This window comes from Lontra canadensis, unplaced genomic scaffold (assembly GCF_010015895.1).
Source record: "Lontra canadensis isolate GAN:19392208 unplaced genomic scaffold, GSC_riverotter_1.0 scaffold2, whole genome shotgun sequence".
NCBI lineage: Eukaryota > Metazoa > Chordata > Mammalia > Carnivora > Mustelidae > Lontra > Lontra canadensis.
In genome coordinates, this window is record NW_022630996.1 from 47202858 (window position 1) to 47223328 (window position 20471).

The window sequence follows — 20471 nt, forward strand, 5'->3', positions numbered from 1 at the left end:
GTGTGATTTTTCCCAGAAACTAGGCTCCTGAGGATCATCTTTCAAAGATTAAAGTTCTGTTTGTGCTAGAATATAGCAGTTAAGAGATCTCTTCTCTTCCTCTCTCAAGTAGTTTAATAGCTCTTAAAATATCAGAGCATCTCCAATAACATGAAAATATATAAAGGCAAATAGTCAGGGCCCCTGGGTGACTCACCTTGGTTAAGCATCAGACTCTTGGTTTTGGCTCAGGTCGTGATCTCGGGGTTTTGAGAATGAGCCCCTGTGAGATTGAACCTGGAGTCTGCTTGTCTCTCTCCCTCTGCTCGTGGCCCCTGCTTGTACTTTTCTAGGGTGACTGAGTGGCTCAGTTGGTTAAGTTTCTGATTCTTGATTTCAGATCAGGTCATGATCTTAGGGTCCTAGGATTGAGCCCCCTGTTGGATTCTGTGCTCTGTGTGGAATCTGCTTGAGATTCTCTCTTTCCCTCTCACTCTGCTCCTCCCCCCTGCTCTCTAGATCTCTCCCTAAAAATAAATAAGTAAGTCTTTAAAAAAAAAAAGCCAACCGAAACAAGATTAATTAACTTGTGCATTCTTATAGGTCCACTATTTAGTGTTTTTTTTATAATTTGCAATGTTTTGTTTTTAAAACATATTGTCAAAATTTAAAAACCCATATTATCAATGTCTTCACTTTATCAGCTTAATATTCTTCTCATGTGTGTGATGCATCACAACTCAAAAAGTGATATTGCTAACTTTTTTCTTAATCTTCACGTTTTAATAGAACTTTCAGGATCTTTTTTTTTTCCCCACCATAGCATTTACCTCAGTGTAAGGCTCAGTGGAGAGCTATAAAGAAGTTAAAGAACTGGTTTGCCTTTAAAGTGGAAATACAGTATTTTATAAAAGTAAAGAGAAAAACCAAAAGTATATCCCTAAAAGTTGTTATAATATGAATGTATAAATAATAATAATAATAGCTAACAATGCTGTAGGGTTCTGTATGTGTTTGACTCTGTGTTGAACTCTCCATACACATCTCTCACTTAGCCAACAACTCTTTGGAGTAAGTGTAGGAGCTTCATCTTACCAACAGACTCTTGGAAGGTTGGGAAACTTGCCCAAGATCCCACAGTTGGTTAGCATCAGAGACAAGGTTTGAGACCTTTTTGGTTCCAAAGTCACCCTTAAACTACTCCACTTTCCTAAAACAGTTATGAATGTGTGTGTGTGGTGAAGTGTAGAAGCTTGTGTGACTTACCTGTATTGGTGTGTAGTTAATACTGTGGTAACTGTGCAAGGCCAGTGCCCTGTGAGAGATGGGTAGGATTACCCAGGCAGGTTCACAGAGAGGAGGACAGCTCTCATCCAGGTGCATGTGGAGGAGAGAGATTTCTGAAGAAGAATTTACTTTGAGACACTAACAATAATTTAACAAGAAATTGTATATATAAAACATTTTCTTTTCTTTATTATTTTTATGATTCTACAGTGATACTGACGGGGTTAAATTTTCCAAGCCCCACTATCCAGTGTTTTATGACGGTGTGCTGGGTTCTCCACCGAGGAATTCAGAGTCATTGGCTGATCTACCTGCTTGAAGCTGCATGTGCCTTTTACAGCAGCTCAGTACCTCTCATTATCTCTGCATTAGCTCATGTTCAGCATGGACTCATGAAGGCTTGATTTGAAACTTGCTTTCTTTGTCCTCTTAGTGACAAAAAAAAAGGGTTATTTTGGTCAAATGGCTTGGAAATTTTAGCCTAATCATATCTGCTCTATATTGGTGTATACTAATTAAGTGAGTAGTTTGGTAACTAACTGAACAGTGCTGATGGAGAACTCACTCAAGGAAGTAGTTCCTAAAAACTCATACCACACCTCAGTGAAGGCTTCAGGATTTCTATGGAAGGGTCTTGGGCCTGGTTATCTGACCAGAAGATGATGGAGCGTGGGGTATAGAGGCCATCTCTTGAAACTTTATCTGCATAATAAGTTTGTGTTTTTCTTGAGTTATGTATTAATTTGGAGAGCTGGAAGGGAACTAATAAAGACTGTGGATTCAAAAAACCCTCAGACATATATAGACATTGAGACTGGTTGTCCTCATATACTTGATACTTGACATTTCCTAAAAACACTTGGATATCTGATTCAATTTTCCTAAAGATTGTAGGCATCTAGAGAAGGTGGTATTACCACTGTATCCATTTTAAAAATCATTAAACAGTGATATTTTGTGATTTATCTAAAGCCCTATACTTTGTGGTATTGGATTTTAAATTCAGATTGTGTAACTCCAAGTGCAGATTTCTTTTCCTTAAATCAAGAAACTAGAATAAGCATTGCTAAAACCATTCCATGATTTACTTAAAGCACCTTCCAGGGCCTCCTGGCTCAGTGCTGCTTTTTTCCTGAGATCATAACTCCTCACCATAAATTTATGGACCAATACGGTCAATGTATAAAAACCATGGTGGTCTTTCTAATGCTTCCAGAGCCATGAATATTCTATGGACTTTACTAGTTGCCTTACTTGGTCACTCATTTTTACATATTGTTTCATAGTGATGGATAAAGCTTTTTAGTGCTGGTAAATGATAAAGCGCTACCACACATGTTTCTTTGCTTTGAACAGGGAAGAGCTATAGATAGGTCTAATTCCATGTTTTAAAAATATATTCATGGCAAAGGGAAACTCATAGATTTGTTTGAAATATGCATGGTGATTGACAAAGCTCAGATGAAGGGATGGGAAGGGAAGGGAAGATTCTCTGGTGGGTTTCCATTTGCATCGTTGAGGACTAAGTGTTTTATCTTTAACACGTTGTGGTTCTATTTAACACAGTTAAACTGGTGCTGAAGGGAGATGGTTAATTTTCTGAAGTCATAAATATCTACAACTTTGTTCAAAGTTGTAGGAGTAACTCATTTTTGTGCAAGAGGCATTATTCTGGGGAGTTGTAAATCACATTTTGATGGAAAGTAGAGTAATATTTACCAGCAACAGTGTGCTTATTCTTTAGAGAAATCCTGTAGCCAATTCTCTGGTAAGGAAAGGAATTACTTTTTTTGCAGAGTGAATAATCATCCCTGGGTTGATAAATTATAGACTGCTAGAACCTCAGGGTATCTTTGTAAGTGTCTAGTTCAACTTCTTCCTTTTCCAATTAAGATATTAAGAAACATATTAGTTGAGTGGTTTACCCAAGGCCCTATAATTAGTCACTGATTTGGGCTTAAGTCTCCCCTAATTTTGGTCTAGTCATATCCTCTGTACTTTGCTGATTGGATTTGCTTAAAAGTAAATCAGCTTTTTGAATTTTAGAAACCTCAAATATACATGTGGTGAGAAAGATGATGCCAGTTTCTAGAAAATATAATGAAAATTTTTACTTATAGGAGAAAGCCCAAATTAGTTGATTTTAACTATGCTATGTAATTGTTGCTGCAGGCTCTGCTGAAGATGGATTGCCAAGGGTTAGTAGCACATCTCATCCAAGAGGCTGCTATTCTGACTTCAGCTGTCAAGCTTGGAAAAGGCTGGAGGGAACTAGCTGAAAAGTTAGTACAACTCACAAAGCAACAGATGGAAGCATATGAAATTCCTCACCGAGGAAAAGCTGGAGATGTTGCTGCTGAGGTAAGATTTCTCTTTGTCTAATCAAATAATAAAAATTACAGATCAAGTAAATCAAATGTAATCAAGTCTACACCACATACATGGATTAAATGAGGGAGTGTCTAGAGGATCCACTAACTGAAGTCACTGCCCCCATAACCATTAACATTATCTGAAATATACACACATCACTCTTCAAAGGCATCAAGAACCTTTAAAATACATTGATGTTTCTTCTATTGGATTGCATATTAACATGGTCTTTGCTCAAATAATTGTACCAAATTGGATAGCTAGTCAGTCAGTAAGCAGGGCTATAAGAACTCTAGGCAGAAACAGATAAACTTTGAAGGGAGGAAATGGGGCCAAATCAGAACAAAGGCATTGTTCAGAACAATAAGCATTTATCAGCCTTAGTCACAGAACTAGTCATTTGTAATAAATAATGCTTAGTGACAAGCATTAAGGAAGTGGATGGTGTGGGGTTACTGGTAATGAGAGCTAGAAACATCTAAGAGCTTCCTTACCTCTTTTACAATTTTGTATACAGCAAGAGCTATAGACATCAAATACAGAAGAACAACACTTCCTGCAAAGTAAATATTCACCATGCAACTATTTTTATTAATATTAAAACAAATGTATATTGGTGGGCCTAATTAGGTAAATATTTTCTCTATTTATCATAAAGAAAGTGAGTCCATTTTTATTGACTTAAATGGGAGTATTCCAGTGATGATCACATATAAAGTGTTCTTTATCTTTCTCACATGTGTGAAAGCATTTCCAGGATATTTCAGTTAAGGAAAGGTGGTCTTGGATTAGATGATGACTTGGTAGGAGGCAGAAGCCATGTTCCCCATTTCCTATTTGGGCATAGAGCTGGGTTTTAATTTCTTGAGAAAATTTTCTTATTTTGAAACAAAACAACTATGCCAGCTGGATAAGGAGAACAAGACAACCTTTCCATGAAACTTGAAGAGTCAAATCAAGTCAGTTGAATCCCAGCAGCTGCAGTAGAAGCTTCAGGGTTCCTGGAGCCTGGCTCTCCAGCAAGGACTCCCATAAACAGACTCTTTAGCCGAGAGCATCCAAGACCTATTTCCCCCTTATAGATTACATCCCCTTTACAGACTACATTTATCTTTGTACACTGAAAAGGACATTACAACCTCCAAATGAGTTTTTAGTGTATGAGCTAAAAGACAACAAACCTTTAATAAGGAGGGAAAAAAAAGACATTATGAGGGATATACTATTCTGATATTTAAGTGAAATTGATTAAAAAGCTGTCTAATTGGGGCGCCTGGGTGGCTCAGTGGGTTAAGCCGCTGCCTTCGGCTCAGGTCATGATCTCAGTGTCCTGGGATCGAGCCCCGCATCGGGCTCTCTGCTCAGCAGGGAGCTTGCTTCCTCCTCTCTCTCTGCCTGCCTCTCTGCCTGCTTGTGATCTCTCTCTGTCAAATAAATAAATAAAATCTAAAAAAAAAAAAAAAAACTGTCTAATTGAGATACCACCACCTAACAGAATGGCCAAAATCCAGAACACTAATGACACTGAATGCTTTCGAGAATGTGGAACAATAGGAACCCTCTATCATTGCTGGTGGAATGCAAAATGGTAATGGCCACTTTGGAAGACCCTTTGGTCTTACAAACAAAACATACCCCCTTACCAAACGATCACTCTGTCACAGCCCTTGGTAGTTATCCAAAAGAGTTGAAAACTTTTGTCCACACAAGTCTGTAGGTATATGGGTAAATAGACTGGTGCACCTATCGCTTCTCGGCCTTTTGGCTAAGATCAAGTGTAATATACTGGTGCATCTAAACAATGGAATATTATTCAGTACTAAAAAGAAATGAACTACCAAACCATGAAAAGACATGGAAGAACTTTAAATGCATATTACTAAGTGAAAGAAGCCAATCTGAAAAAAAACGTTTACACTGTATGATACCAAATATATGACATTCTGGAAAAGACAAAGCTATGGAGACAGCAAAGAGATCAGTGGTTGCCAGGTGTCAGGAGGGAGAAATGAATAGGCAGAGCACAGAAATTATACTAAGTGAAAATACTCAATATAATATCATAATGATGGATATATGTCATTATACATTTGTCTAAACCCACAGCATATACACCACCAGAAGTGAACCCAGGGTGAACTGTGGACTTTAGGCAATGATAATGTATCACTGTAGATTCATCAACTGTAACAAATGTACCCCTCAGGTGGAGGCTGCTGATAATGGGGTAGGCTATGCATGTGTATGAGTGGGATATACATGGAAAATCTCTATACTTTCCTCTCAATTTTGCTGTGAACCTAAAACTACTTTAAAAATGATTCATTTTTAAAAAGTTGCCTAGTTGAAAGCCAGACTTTTTTTTCTTAGTAAGCCTTTGTTTTTAAAAAAAGGTTTTCTTGAGAATTATTTACCAGAGAGTTACTTACTCTCTCAGGTTTCTTAAACATCTAACTTCTCTCTAACTGTGATTGTTTATATTTTGTCTTCCCCCAAATCTTGACGGAAGCCAACAAACAGCCTACTTTTCCATTATTCACTTTTGCACAGTCCAAATCACAAATGACTAAGTCTATGTCTGAGTTTGATAAAATGCTCAGAAGCAGGAAGGGGAGTTCCTAGATGGCTTTCTAGAGGTTATCATTCAACTAACTGTGGCAAGGCTAACAATCATTACTCTGATCTGTGTTATTAAATGTTTAGAAAATTATTCATGGTATATCCCAACTTATGGGAGTCTTTACCTGTTAGGCCACTTAAACCAAAGGTAAATGCTAATTTTTAACAGCTGTACAATTATTTTTCTCTCAGGAAGGAGCTTATTTTTAAATATGATCAGTTTACAAGTCAAGAAATGATTTCAAAGATTTTATTTATTTATTTATTTGACAGACAGAGATCACAAGTAGGCAGAGAGGCAGGCAGAGAGAGAGAGAGAGGAAGCAGGCTCCCTGCAGAGCAGAGAGCCCGATGTGGGGCTCGATCCCAGGACACTGGGACCATGACCTGAGTCGAAGGCAGAGGCTTTAACCCACTGAGCCACCCAGGTGCCCCCAAGTCAAGAAATGATTTCAAAACATGCTGATATTAGTTCTGGGTAGAGTGTGCAGAGGGAGGGAACCAGCATCGGGGCAGGGAGATAATGAGGCCTGGTGGTTCCCATGTGGCTTCCGTTTCCTTTATCTCACTTCCTCAGAGGGCACACTTCCCAGCAATTCCTCTCTATGTGTGCCAATGTCTACAATCGGGCTCTTTCACTCACTTTACTTCTTCTTCAATTTCCTCCTTTTCCTTTTGTTCTATTTTTATTCTATCTCAAAGACAGTTATCTGGCACTTACTGTGGGCCAGACACTGCTCCAAGAGCATCACAAAAATTAATCCTTATTTAATCCTTTCAACAAAAACTTCTGGGGCAGATACTAATACTATCTAAGATGCAGAGAGGCTAAGTAACTTGTTTAAACATATAGAGCTAGGAACTCTTAGAACCAGGTTTGGAGCATAGACTTTGGCTTTGGGGCCCTTGTACTTTAACTATTATACTCTGCCCACCCACACCAAATCCACCATGGTGGCTGAGTGGCAGGGCCAGATGTAGTCAGGACTGTGGGGGTTAAAGGACTCATTTCACTTTTTCTTTTTCTTTTTTCAAGCCGTCATATGATACTACCAAAATTTGCCTTTACATTTTCATTAAACTTCAATCCAATTAAAGAATAGAGATTATTAGTAGTATGTCAGATTTTCCTTGAGTACTTTTGCCCATTTCTCATTCTTTTATGAGGTGAAAAAGAAAAGCTTCTCTCTGGGGGCGCCTGGGTGGTTTAGTTGCTTGGGTGTCTGCCTTCAGCTCAGGTCATGATCCCTGGGAGCTACAATATGAGTCCCACCTAGGCTCTGTGCTCAGCGGGGGGCCTGCTTCTCCCTCTCCCCGTCTGCTACCCTGCTTGCTTCTGCTTTCTCTCTCTCTCTCCCTATCAAATAAATAAATAAAATCTTTTTTAAAAATAGTGAAAAAAGAGAACCTTCTCTCTGGAGACTTCTGAGAATGTCACTTTTAAACTAACTATCTCCCTTAGTTGTAAAAAATGTTACTCAACTTTTCTAGTGAAATTTCATTTTCTACGTAAAAGCAAAGCAACAAAACTTGGAATCTGATTCTGAGGGAAATATGTTTGTCAGAGTATTTCTTTTGAAAAGAAAATACATTTATGCTATACAGAGGTGTTTAATCATTGCCAAGGTTCTCCTGTGAAAGTTAATGAAAATTCATTGGAGTTTTTCTGAAGATATTTAGAGCTTTAACTCAAAAAACAAAATCAACAAAATACTAGAAAAATAGCCTATTTAAAGAAAATTGGATTTTACAAGAGGAAATGCTGGGGATGTCAGAGCTAAGATATTCTCTGGCCTAAATTGCATACTCTTTACCTATTCTTCTGGGGATTAATAGTATATATGACACATTTCCTAGCAACTGTCTTCCATGGGCACCTGCCTAACAATAAAGTATATGCTCTTTCCATCTCATTCGATAAGAGCAGTTATTTACCAAGGACACTAAAACATCACTTCTTCTTATCAAATTACCTTCTACCCCACTGGGCTCCACCTCAGCCACTGACACAAATAAGCCTGTCAAGGCTGATTTCTTATCTGACCTGCCAGAATGGGCCACCCTAACTATGGAAGCCTGAGGAAGTCAGCATTGCTAATTGCAATTTATTCTCATACCAGAAACTACTCACCTATAGAGTTATGACTGGCACTGTGTATTTTTAAGTCTTTTTGTAGTCAACACTCAATCAGTGAGGATCTGATTTTCTGTTTTATCTTCTAGCTATAACTTTGTCCCTCCTCATTTTTGACTGGCAGCTATCGTGCTCCAAGCACTTCATTGTAGGTCTAGATTTAAAATGACAAAGTAGTTATTCCTCAAACAGCTAATTTTATTTATTTTTATAGATGAATAAAAATTCTATATGGAATTCTTCCCACTTACTTAGTATATTTCCTTTGAATCCTTACTCTCAGTATTTAATTCATCTGTACACTTAACACATTTACTAGGACTATCAGTTCTTAAAACTGGAGCATTAGGAGCTACAAAAATCACAAACAGAATGAAATATGTGACTTCTTTTCCTCTCTAAGCCAAATTTTATTTGGCCTGGGAATTGAGATAAACTTTTATTTATTATTTATTTTTTTTAAGAGAGGGAGAGAGGGAGTGAAGGGCAGAGGAAGAGGGAGAGAGAATATTAAGCAGGTTCCATGCCCAGCACAGAGCCAGATGTGGGGCTCAATCCTACGACTCTGAGATCATGACCTTAGCCAAAATCAAGGGTCAGTTGCTTAAATGACTGAGTCACCCAGGCACCTCAATATTTGAGGTGTTTTATTTTAAAGAGGCATATGTTTTTTTTTTAAGTTTTTTTTAATTTATTAATTTGACAGACAGAGATCACAAGTAGGCAGAGAGGCAGGCAGTGAGAGAGAGAGAGGGGGAAGCAGGCTCCCCACTGAGCAGAAAGCCCGATGCAGGGCTCGATCCCAGGATCCTGGGATCGTGACCTGAGCCGAAAGCAGAGGCTTAACCCACTGAGCCACCCAGGTGCCCCAAGAGGCATATGATTTGATGCTGAAATAAATGAAAATGAAAATAGTAATAGTTGTTGCAATTTATTGCATGTTTACTGTGTGTCAGCTAATCATTATGAGCATTTTCTTTACTGTATCCCATTTATTTTAATAGACTTTGTAAAGAAGCCATTCTAACTATTGACTTTTCACAATATGCTGAGAGTGAATGCATTTATGTAAATTATCCAGAATTACATGGTTATTAAGTATAGAACTGGGATCCAGACCCAGATATGTTTTACACACTCTGCATAATAGATGATAACTCCTTTCAGAATTAACTAAATAAAAGAAGATCAAAGTGGGAAAAAGCTGTCAGCAGACACATCCTAGTCCTGAAGGATGGGTAACATTTGAATAATGGGAAAGGATTGCAAGGGGATTTCAGTGTTTCTGGATACCAATGACTTCTAGAGACTACTGAGGAGAATATGCAGACTGGAGGGAGGTACATTTTAGTAATTATTGGAAGATATGGGTGGAAATATTGGTCAGAGCGACATATATTTGAAGTTGATAGAATCTTTAATGACTGCCAGAACAAGTGGTTAAGATTCCTGGTCTGGATTCCTTGTCCAACTGTATCATCTATTAGCCCTAAGAACTTCAGCAAGTTACTGGACTCTTCTAGAAGTATTTTTTTTTATTGTAAAATGAGGTAAAAAATACTATCTTGCTCATCAGGTATTTGGAGGAGTATATGAAACAATATATATGAAATATTTGGAACAACGATTTGCCCTTTGCAATAACTAAATATATATTATCTATTATTTTGACTAAGAGGTGAATTTGACAACTGTGTGATGCTGAGTGATTTTAGAAAAGGAAATAAAGTACAGTGAGTTTTTAGTAATATGGCTGAGAGTAACTGTAGAAAGAATATAGGTAAGGGAAGGGTGCCTGGGTGGCTCAGAGGGTTAAGCCTCTGCCTTCGCCTCAGGTCATGATCTCAGGGTCCTGGGATCGAGTCTGCACTGGGCTCTCTGTTTGGCAGGGAGCCTGCTTCCTCCTCTCTCTCTCTCTGCCTGCCTCTCGCCTACTTGTGATCCCTCTCCGTCAAATAAATAAATAAAATCTTAAAAAAAAAAAAGAGAATATAGGTAAGGTAAAAGTCAGCAATGATTTCAAGGTTTCTCTTCTGAGAAACTGGCAGAATGATAATGCATGGGGACAAATGACAAAAAAAAAATCTTGGCTGGTCAGTTTTTTTTTTTTTTTTTTTTTAACCAGTTTAACAACATTTAATTTTCCTTGGAAAATCTCTCTTGCAAAAGATGAAAGGCATGTCCTTGAACTCTTACGATTTTCTGGCTCACACAGCAAGTCCTGGATTCTGCTTACAGGGATGTGGCATTGTCCCCTTCTAGCCTTGGTACCTAAGTGTGTGGTTTGATAGGTTTTTACAGAAAGAGATACATTTATAATTTCTTAAAAAATGGGAAAGTGTTATGTGGAAATTCATCTACCAGTGGTAAAATGTGTAGAATAATTGCTTAATTCTGCATTGTTTGTGGTAGGTATTTGGCACAGTGACATAATATTTTGATTATCATAGTCTATTTTGTACAATACTATAATGCTTGTTGCTGCCATCTTTAATTTCAAAAGATACTCCATTTTTTGAAAATGAAAGAAAGAAAAAAATCACATCATAGTGGAATTTATTACCATATTTGTATGATCTTTGGTTTAATTCTACCTTATATGTCTTATTACACACTGAAAATCAAGTAGAAATAATAATCATATTAATAAATATTAGTTAATATTATAAAGATATCTTAAAATGAATTTAGAGACATCAATATTTGATTTAGATTTTAGATTTTTTTTTTTAGATTTTTTTAATCAAGGTTTATTTTGAGGGATCACAAACAACAAGGAATTTTGGATAACCAGAGTCCAGCTAACATGTAAATCAGCATTTAACATTGAATACATTAAGATGTAAATCTGCTTAACATTGAAATAAATCCGTGGCTATACTTTAATGAAATGACCCTGGATTTATAGCTAGGTGACCTGACTTATCTTCCTGGTTAGTGAGTTAGTGACATAGTGAGAATGGCTTGTCCAGTAGGTTCTCCTGAGATGTTAGACTGTTCTGAGTAGATACACTGGCAAGGAGTGTGTCCTCTGTCTTCCTGTGGCTTATGTTTAATCCCTGATGATTCAGGTGGTTATTCCTAGACAAAATGGAGCTGGATGTATGCAAGAGACTTTTCTAAGAGAATCTTACATCAAGTTTTAACCAAGTACCATCTCCCTTCTGAAGAAAATAGGGACCCCGTGATATGTTAGCCTCCTTTCTTTCTGAAGATAATCATAGCCTCATTTTCAACAATATTTAGGTAGTTACCAAGTACAGGTGATAGAATGCCCACTTGAATATTATAGATGATGTACTGAATATTGTTATTCATGCAATAATCGTTAATAAGGCAAATTTGCCTTAATACTTCTTCAGCTAATTATACTTAAAATGAAACATTGCTCCTAGAGTCTTACGAGGAAAGTAGGTGGGTTATGAATCTTTTAATGTGGCAAAATGTAATTATCCAAATGTAGTTAACCAATTGCATTCTTTATGCTATTCATGTTTTACAAGCTAAAAAAAGACATAGAATGCTGTGCTCAGATCTGAATTGCTTTTATTCATGTTGCATTTCATTATCTAGAGCATTATCTAATGAGTCTTATTGGCTTCTGGGACCAAGCTCTCTAAATTTGGAAAACTATTCTTTAAATCTCTATTCCTGTTTCATTTCTTTTAACATCTCACTACTTCTTTTATTGTTCTTTTACCCTTTTCTTTGTCCTTTAATACCTGGAAGATAAACCAAAGATATAATTCTTTTACACAAATGCCAGGACTTTGGAAACTACTAACCTTCACTAGGTTAAATGCTTACTGATGCTGCTGCTGCTTACAGAGGGAGATCAAAACACACCTCCGAGAAATTAACAGCTCCAAGCTTTTCTCAGCCTCGTGTTTCCTAGTCAAAGATGTACCCATAACATCAGGAAGTTAACCTTCAAAAAAATCTAGGAGTGAGGGAGTCAGAGTGAGGCCTGTGTGTCCAGTAACTATAACAGTGATGAGAAAGCTGTGAGAATTTGTTTTGTGGTTAAGAAAAATTCAGCAAAAACAAACTCTCAGGAGCATGCTCACCTTTTGATTTGTTTAACCATTAGTGCCGAGATTTGCATATCATCCCTTAATTCATGACACTGAACACAAGCGGGAGAATTATTTCAGCAGAAGAGCTATTTCAAACAGCTGAAGAGATATAAGATAACATAAACCTGGAAGAGATCTAAGCAGTCCAGAGTCACTTCCAGCTTTTGGAGGACTTAGGTCATCCTGGAAAGAAAACTGTTTATTCTACCTATTTTATTCATTCAAACATTTCCAGAAAAAAGTAACTTCATTTTCTCTTTAATGATTACAAAGCTAAAAATACTTTGTGGCTTTTAATGTGTATTTTTGGACACAGTTTCATGAAGTCTGTAGTTAAATTAACGTATGCAAGTTTTCCCTTTTGTCTTTGCCTTCGATAGCACGTGTTTACTTGCTGAATAAGGAACTTAGAATGGCATAGAACGAAGTGCCGAAGAAATAAAAGTGTAAATATTTAAGGACTTGAGTCAAATATCACATAGCTATGCCACAAAGGACAGCTTATTATTTATTGCATTGGTGGAAGCTGGATTTTTGTCATGCTTTGTAAGGCATGGTGTAAAAACTAACACTGATGATTATGACCTCTCCATGTGATGTCACTGAACTTGCAGTTGGGAGGTTATGTGAACAACAGGCTCTAAGAAGCTTCTGTGAGCTGAATGTCTTTTCTGGGATGCTATCAGTCCTTGACTTTTGCACCATAAAGTACCCTACTTCATTTTCTGTTACTCTGATACCAGGTTCTCTTCATCTTTTTATTTCTTCTATTTCTTATTCGTGATCCCTAACTGTAGACTTAATTGAGGGTTAAATTTTCCATCCCTTCATTTTCTTCCCTGGCATTTTCCTCCATTCATGCTTTCATCATCACTTTAACTCTTGGCTGCTCCCTGGAGGTCGTATCTCTAGTCTAATGTCTTACTGAAGCTAGAGATACTCCCTCCTTTACCTCATATGCAGTAAGGCTAAAGCTAGATTCCTAATCTTTCTCTTATCCCCAAATTACCCATTCATATCCTATTAAAAAGTGTTAAATGCAAACTATACACCAGACATTTCAGGAGGTGCTTTGGACATAAACCTGGAAATTATTATCTATATTTTATAGAGTGCAAAATACAAAGCTCAGATACTTGGATTAATTTACTCAAATTGACCCATCCAACAGGGAATGTAACTCAGAGGTCAACCCAGAACTCTGACACCAAAACCTGTCTTTATTTCTATTATACCATAAAGCTTCTCAATCAATGGAACTATTTTTTATTACACTAAATGAAAATATGAAAGTAATTTTTTGAGTTTTTCTTAACTGTTAGTAGTGACCACATCCTGTCTAATCATACATTGGGCCAGTGTTTGCACAAATATTTCTCTCCCTTCTATGCTAAGAGCTTCTAAAATCCAGCCATGCCACACTCATCATTTTATTCCTTTCTGTAACAAAATTCTTTGTAGAGGTAACTGCTCAAAATTTCTTGATTTAATAAGTGATATAATTAATTAATGAACAACAGCGCACTTTGAATATATTCATTGTGTTTGTGCTACAATAGTCTTTCTCTGTTATCTCTATTGAGAGTCATGAATGATGTTTTATGTATCAGATCAAATTTACACTAAAGGGATATTCAGGTTTAGTTTGCTGCAAAGAGAAACAAAAATGGAATGCAATATATACTCGTTGTAGTATAAATCATGAAATTTACCATTGCCCTAGTGTTTTCAGCCCAGAGCTGTTGTACCCATTTCTATGTAGCTTATGGATTAGACTCCAGAGACTCCCCAGTGAGTTGAAGCAATATGCCTCCTTGCTTTTCTGACTAATTCAGAGTAGTCCTGGGAAGTCCTTTTACACTTTCAGATGTCTTACTTAGGGTCCAGGCTCAGAAAGCACTCCAAATTTCTCTGAATTGAAAGAGCTGACTGAAATGTTCTATCGTTAAAATTGCCAAATGTGAGAACATTATATGGCTCTCCACATAAGTGAGTAGATAACTGTATCATTGGACTTCTTCTGAATCTGTAGTTTCCAATTCCTGCATCACCTGGGTACCTTTCCTGCTTCAGACAACACCCAGGGACTGATGCATGATTGAATATGCCTCAGGGCTTTTCTATTCATAGCAACCTGCCATCGGCAGCAAGCTGTGTGATGCAGAGTTTGCAGAGTTCTTCTGCCGGGGAAGGCAGTGTAGCCATTTTGGCTGCCTCTATGAAGTTACTCTGACTCTGCACACAGAAGAGTGCACAACGTGAAAATTACCCACTGTGATTCTTTAAGAGACATCTGTTTTTTTTTTTTTGTTTGTTTGTTTTTGTGATATATGCCATCATCTTGCTACCAAAATGTTCCCAGTTGCTATTTATTATAAAATATCTTCAAATGCATCTTTTTTTTTTTTTAATCATTCACTTACTAAAGGATTTAGCATAAAATCTTAGAAGACTTTGGCTATAAACATCATTATTTTAAACAACATCTGACAACTTGAAAAATAATGTGCCAACTAGTTGAGCATCAAGGAATTTTAAATGAATGCAACATAGAATACAGGTTTCAAAGCTTTTGCTGAGGGTTAGTATATATTGACTACAAATTAATCTGCTTGTTTAGTGCATCTTTGCCTCTGAGCAGTGACAGACAAGATTGAATCTGCCAAAAAAAAAAGGCTCTGGGGGCGCCTGGGTGGCTCAGTGGGTTAAAGCCTCTGCCTTAGGCTCAGGTCATGATCTCAGGGTCCTGGGATCGAGCCCCGCATCAGGCTTTCTGCTCAGCAGGGAGCCTGCTTCCTCCTCTCTCTACCTGCCTCTCTGCTTGCTTGCAATCTCTGTCTGTCAAATAAATAAAATCTTAAAAAAAAAAAAAAAAAACGGCTCTGTTATATGCCTCAACTCATTTTCCATTGCTGAGCTATTCGTGGTAACCAGTAATTGGAAGGTTTGGTTTCAAAGTGAGTGTTCAGAAAAATAGATGAAAGAACACCTCATTCACAGTCTATCAGTGATAGAAGATACAGTTCTTTATAAGCCTGATTGGAGAGGGTAAATCTTACATAAAAAAATCTGAGACCATTTGGAATGATGCGCTGTGACCACCGGACATGGTATAACTTTGGTAATCAATTTTCCATTCGGTATCAATCCAAGTATCTTCATTGAGAGAGGTGAAGCTATGACTATTTGTGGTTTCTCAGGAATGCCAATTTGGACAAATAACATCAAACTGTCTTTTGGGTTCAATGCCTAGCCTCTTATGTAGATTGAATTGAAATACAACAAAACTTCTTATTTAGGTCTTTCATTCTTTTAATTTCAATTGTAGAGTATATGAGGCTATCAAAGCAGGGTAAAAAATTATATCCCAAGGCCCTACTTCATGTGATATTACTGTTAATAGAGGCTCTATTTTAAGAGGGCAGCTCTGCATAATATTAAGCTCATAGTCTGTGTTCCTGCATTTTGCAAGTGATAAAATCACAAATGAATGAGTTTAGTGAACCCAAATAAAACTTATATTACAAATATTCCAATTATAAGTGCATGGTTCATTTTTTCATTTTCTTAGAGAAAATTTATTTTAAGCTGGTTGTGTTTCTGTGTGTGTGTGTGTTCTACAATTTGTCTTGTTTGTTCAGCCTTTGTCTTTATTCTCCCTGAGCCTGGTTGCCTTGGTTACCATTACATACATGCTTGAACATGAAGTTCCTCTTTGACGTGCATTTATTTCTATGGAAACAATGATGTCATTGGCACGGGTAGGTGCTCAGGGAAAGCATAAATAAGTATTCAATATTGATCTTTCTTTTGGTCATAAATTGATTCATTAAATTATTTTCTTTTTAATTAGAGAACTGTATTTTTGCTTTCCTTTTGACTTGATCATGAAGGTACATTTTTCCTTGTTTATAGACTTGCTCAAATAAAATGACTTACTTAAAGAATTAAATACACCATATAGTTCCTTCTCTGATATGTGGTGTCATAAAGCTCACCGCAGATACTATTACAATAAAAGAGTCATTACTTTTACCTTAAGAGGCTCTCAGAGAGTGAGAAATTTATCTCAGTAACATCTCAATGTTATCAGAAAATTGTGCAAGGAATTTTATATTCAGATCAAGGTAATGGATCAAGAAAAAAAAGGGGCCCTACTTATAGTCATTATTTTAAAAACCTCCAGGTTTAGAAACAAGGGATATACGAGGGAAGTCATACTTACTAAAACATTTTTCATGACATTAAGTAAATCCACACATAATTGGTATTCCTTTTTTTTTTTTTTTATGTCTTAAGAGGCTTTTAAAACTTCTTTTTTAAAAAGCATCTATCTTCTTCTCTGCTTTACTTCCACCCTACTCCAGTCTAATTTTTTTTTTCTTTGTAGATGATGTGGAAGCCTGCCTATGATTTTCTCTATACTTGGGGTGCTCACTATGGAAACAGCTACAGAGACGTGTTACAAGATCTTCAATCAGCTTTGGACAGAATGAAAAACCCTGTGACCAAACAGTGGCGAGACTTAACTGGAGCTTTAATACTAATACATTCCTTAGAGTTTTTGAGAGCAACTGCATTCTCAACTTCTGATGAAGTATAAAAATGAAGGGTATGTTCCGGGGAGGAAGGGAGAATGGTAGGGGGAAAATGAGTGTGTGTGTGTGTGTGTGTGTGTGCACGCGCGCGCATGCGCGTGTGTGAAAAGAATCTCAGAAAAGTGTTACTTATTTTTTTCAAGTTTGAAAAAGTATGTTTTCCCTGGTGAAAGCACAGCCTAACACAAAATTCAAAGATAGGTTTTATAATCAAATATGTATTTTTATACATGTTTCAAATGCAAACATTAAGCTGTTCTGTTGTTGCAAAGGAAAATAAAGCCCTCTGTCACTTTCAAAGTTATTTTTCATTTATTTAAGTGAAAACAAATGACTGTTAACATAATTACACAGATACCCAGATAAACTAGAGGCTCCCAGGGTAAACACTGGAGTTTTACCAGTAGGGAGGTCAAGAGAGAGGAGAAGCAAACACATATTCTGTGGACAGGCACAGGGCTATAAGCTTTCTATATTTGATCTCTTTTATTTCTCAGTGGAGTGTGCTAACATTCTTCCCATTTTTTATCTGAAGAGACTAAGGACTTAGAGAGGACACTCAGGGCTATTTGGCAATGTGAAGTAAGTTTTCTGTCTGCAAACCTGGTTTTATTTATCTTTCTAAAAAACATAGTACATAGCAAAATAGTAAAAATTAAAAGTGCATATTAAAACTTATAGGGACAGAGTAGCTACTTCATTTTAAGGGAAGCTTGCTGTATTTTTCTACCATCTTTTGAAAGACTGCCAGAAGGAAATATGATTTATCCTCAGAAATCTATTGTCTGTATTCACAGACTATAGTTTTCACCATCTTTTTCCAGCATTTTGGGACAGAGCTAATCCTGCCAAACTTGGACTTTTTTTCAAGATCATAGTGTGGAGTAGTTCTTTAAATCTCAGGGACTTTTATCGGGAAGAATTAGTTTTTAGGAAACTGATTTATCACTGTTGAGTGTAGCAGTCTTAACCACCAAAAACACTGATATCTCTGTGTGTGAATGCTCATGTAATCACGCGTGTGTGTGTGTGTGTGTGTGTGTGTGTGTGTTTACCAGAGCATTTCATAAAGCTTTTGGAAAACAGAGACTACCCAGGAATTTAGGCCAGTACAAATGCTAACTGCTGGTAGAGTTCACAAAAAGATGTTTTGTGCTTGCTCATATGTTAAATCCTTTGGCCATCTGCCAGCATTGATGTGTTTTGGACAGTCATTCATTTATTGTCACTTAATCAAGAGATGGAATGTGTGTACCTACTTTGAGGCAGGCACATAGATGCTTGGGATTTACAATAGAAGAAACAACATGATTCCTGACTTCAGTACTGCCAAGTGATGGAGAGAGACAAAAATTTAAAACATACGGTTAAAGGTAAAATTGGATCTGTAATAAAAACTACAAGGGACAGGCTGAGAGATATATGGAGGGTCATCACGGGAATCCGAAGAATCAGGCATGTTTGCCCTTGGAAAGAAATGATGAGCCCTAAGGAGGATCAGGCACTGCTTCTGGTCTGGGAGGGTGGAAGAGGTAGGTCCTCAGGCAGAAGTTGGGGCTTAGGAGATGCAGGGAGCCAGTAGGACAGGCCTAAAAGGGAGAAAGAATGAAGGAAGGAAAGACACACCCTCAATGGTAATATGATGAGCTGAATAAGGATTTTGTTTGGGGATCCTGAATAAAACATGTCCATTTGGCTAAAAAGTAAAAGCAGAATCTTTTTAGAGCTTTTAATACACCTACCCTGGGGTATTTGTTATGCTGGCAAAGGTAATTTGAATTAGGTTTAAGAACAATCTTTAAGGTTTTCAATATTTATATCTGATAATAAGAGAACATAGCCTGCCCAGGGAGTTATGCACACATTCAAGGACAGAATTTATTTTAGTTGAAAATAAATGCAGAGAGGGGGGGGGGGAAAACAACAGTGTGTAAGTTCAGGACACAATCATTTTTAGTGGTGATTTTGCTTTCTTTAGAACATTCTTGGAATCTTATTAACATGTCAGCAAACCAGAGAATTTCGGGAAGCGATAGTGCAGAATGAATAACTGGGTTTTTCCAGGCTCCAAGATCTGAGAAAACAGAGACCCTGTTAGCTGATAGGGTAGTAAGATTAAACAAATCACTTCAGGTTTACAGCGCATCATGGATTGTGACTGTGGCTGGGAAGTTTAAAGAGTTTAAAAAATGAAAAACATGAGGTCCAACTCTAGGATGAAGCAATGGCTTAGATATTAATGTATACAAAGATATCTTACAGTCTTGCAACAAATCCTTCCAGAGAAATTTTAAACCCATGTCCAAACATTCTGTTCTTATAAATATATTCTAATATTTTTATAAATCATTTCTACTTTTCTGAATTTTATATTTTTCTTTGTATAATGGATTTCATAATCAGGAAAGATTAACTCAGTAATCACGAATTGCCTTTAATATTTGGCAGCAAATCAAGGGAATTAATAAGGCACTTAAATCCCATCCTTGACATCATTAAAAACATCAAAAGCTATTAATCTAAAACTTCTTTAAGCATTTTGGAATTGGAAATATCATATAGTTCTTTCAGTACCTCAGGCTTTTTCTCTAATGATGCATTAGGACGAGATTTTAGTTCAGTGCTCAGCTTGTAGTGTCACAGTTTTTCTATGGAAGCCACAAATTCTCCACTTCCTCTGTTAAAGCCTTACTATGAAGGCCAATTAAGGAGGTGCAGGTGAGAGCAGATGATTAACAGTTCATACCAGTAATGGTTACAGCACGCTTTCATGTCCTGTAATGTAGGAAATACCATATGAAGTTTTGACCTTGAGGATGACTCGACTTCTGGAAGGAGCAGCATTTGCTACATGAATGGATGGCATTGGTCTAAGAAATGTCACTGCCAATAAACAGGTTTGAATATGTGACATGAACATACAATAGAAGGAAAAAGGAAATACCATAGAGTACATTCAAATCATACTATGCTATAATTAGAAGGTTCAGAACTTGAATTTTCATACGATGCTGCTGTCAATTATATTTTCTGTAATTTTTTTAATGTCTAAGGAATGTTTGAGACAATATAAAGAAAAAGAATATTGAAAAATTATGTGACTAGAGGTTTTTCTAATTAAAATAGATATTTTTTTCTTCTCATTCCCACATAATTTTCCCCTCTTCCGTATGAAGTTGTTTCCCATGTACTGCTGTATACCTTAGTTAGTGAAGTTCCAAAGATCATATATTAGCATTATGCTAGGTACAGGTAATGCAAAGGCATTCTTCAGAATAAGATGATTGTTGAATGTTGGTTTCTTGCATGCATATTTATTTGTCTACAACACAAAATAAAAAGTAATTATATGCACACAGGAAACTGAATTTGCACATAGGTAGCATCTGGTGTTTATCTCCTATT

General features: G+C 36.8%; 1 protein-coding gene across 1 annotated transcript in view; it reads left to right on the forward strand.

Moving 5' to 3' along the window:
* MACC1 (MET transcriptional regulator MACC1) overlaps positions 1–17138 on the forward strand; it is a 56006-nt gene extending 38868 nt beyond the window's left edge. The window contains exons 4-5 of the mRNA XM_032873596.1: positions 3439–3627; positions 16859–17138. Of these exons, the coding sequence (XP_032729487.1) occupies positions 3439–3627; positions 16859–17071 (402 nt within the window). The 3' untranslated portion in view covers positions 17072–17138. The remainder of the gene's footprint in view (positions 1–3438; positions 3628–16858) is intronic.
* Positions 17139–20471: the final 3333 nt, after the last annotated feature.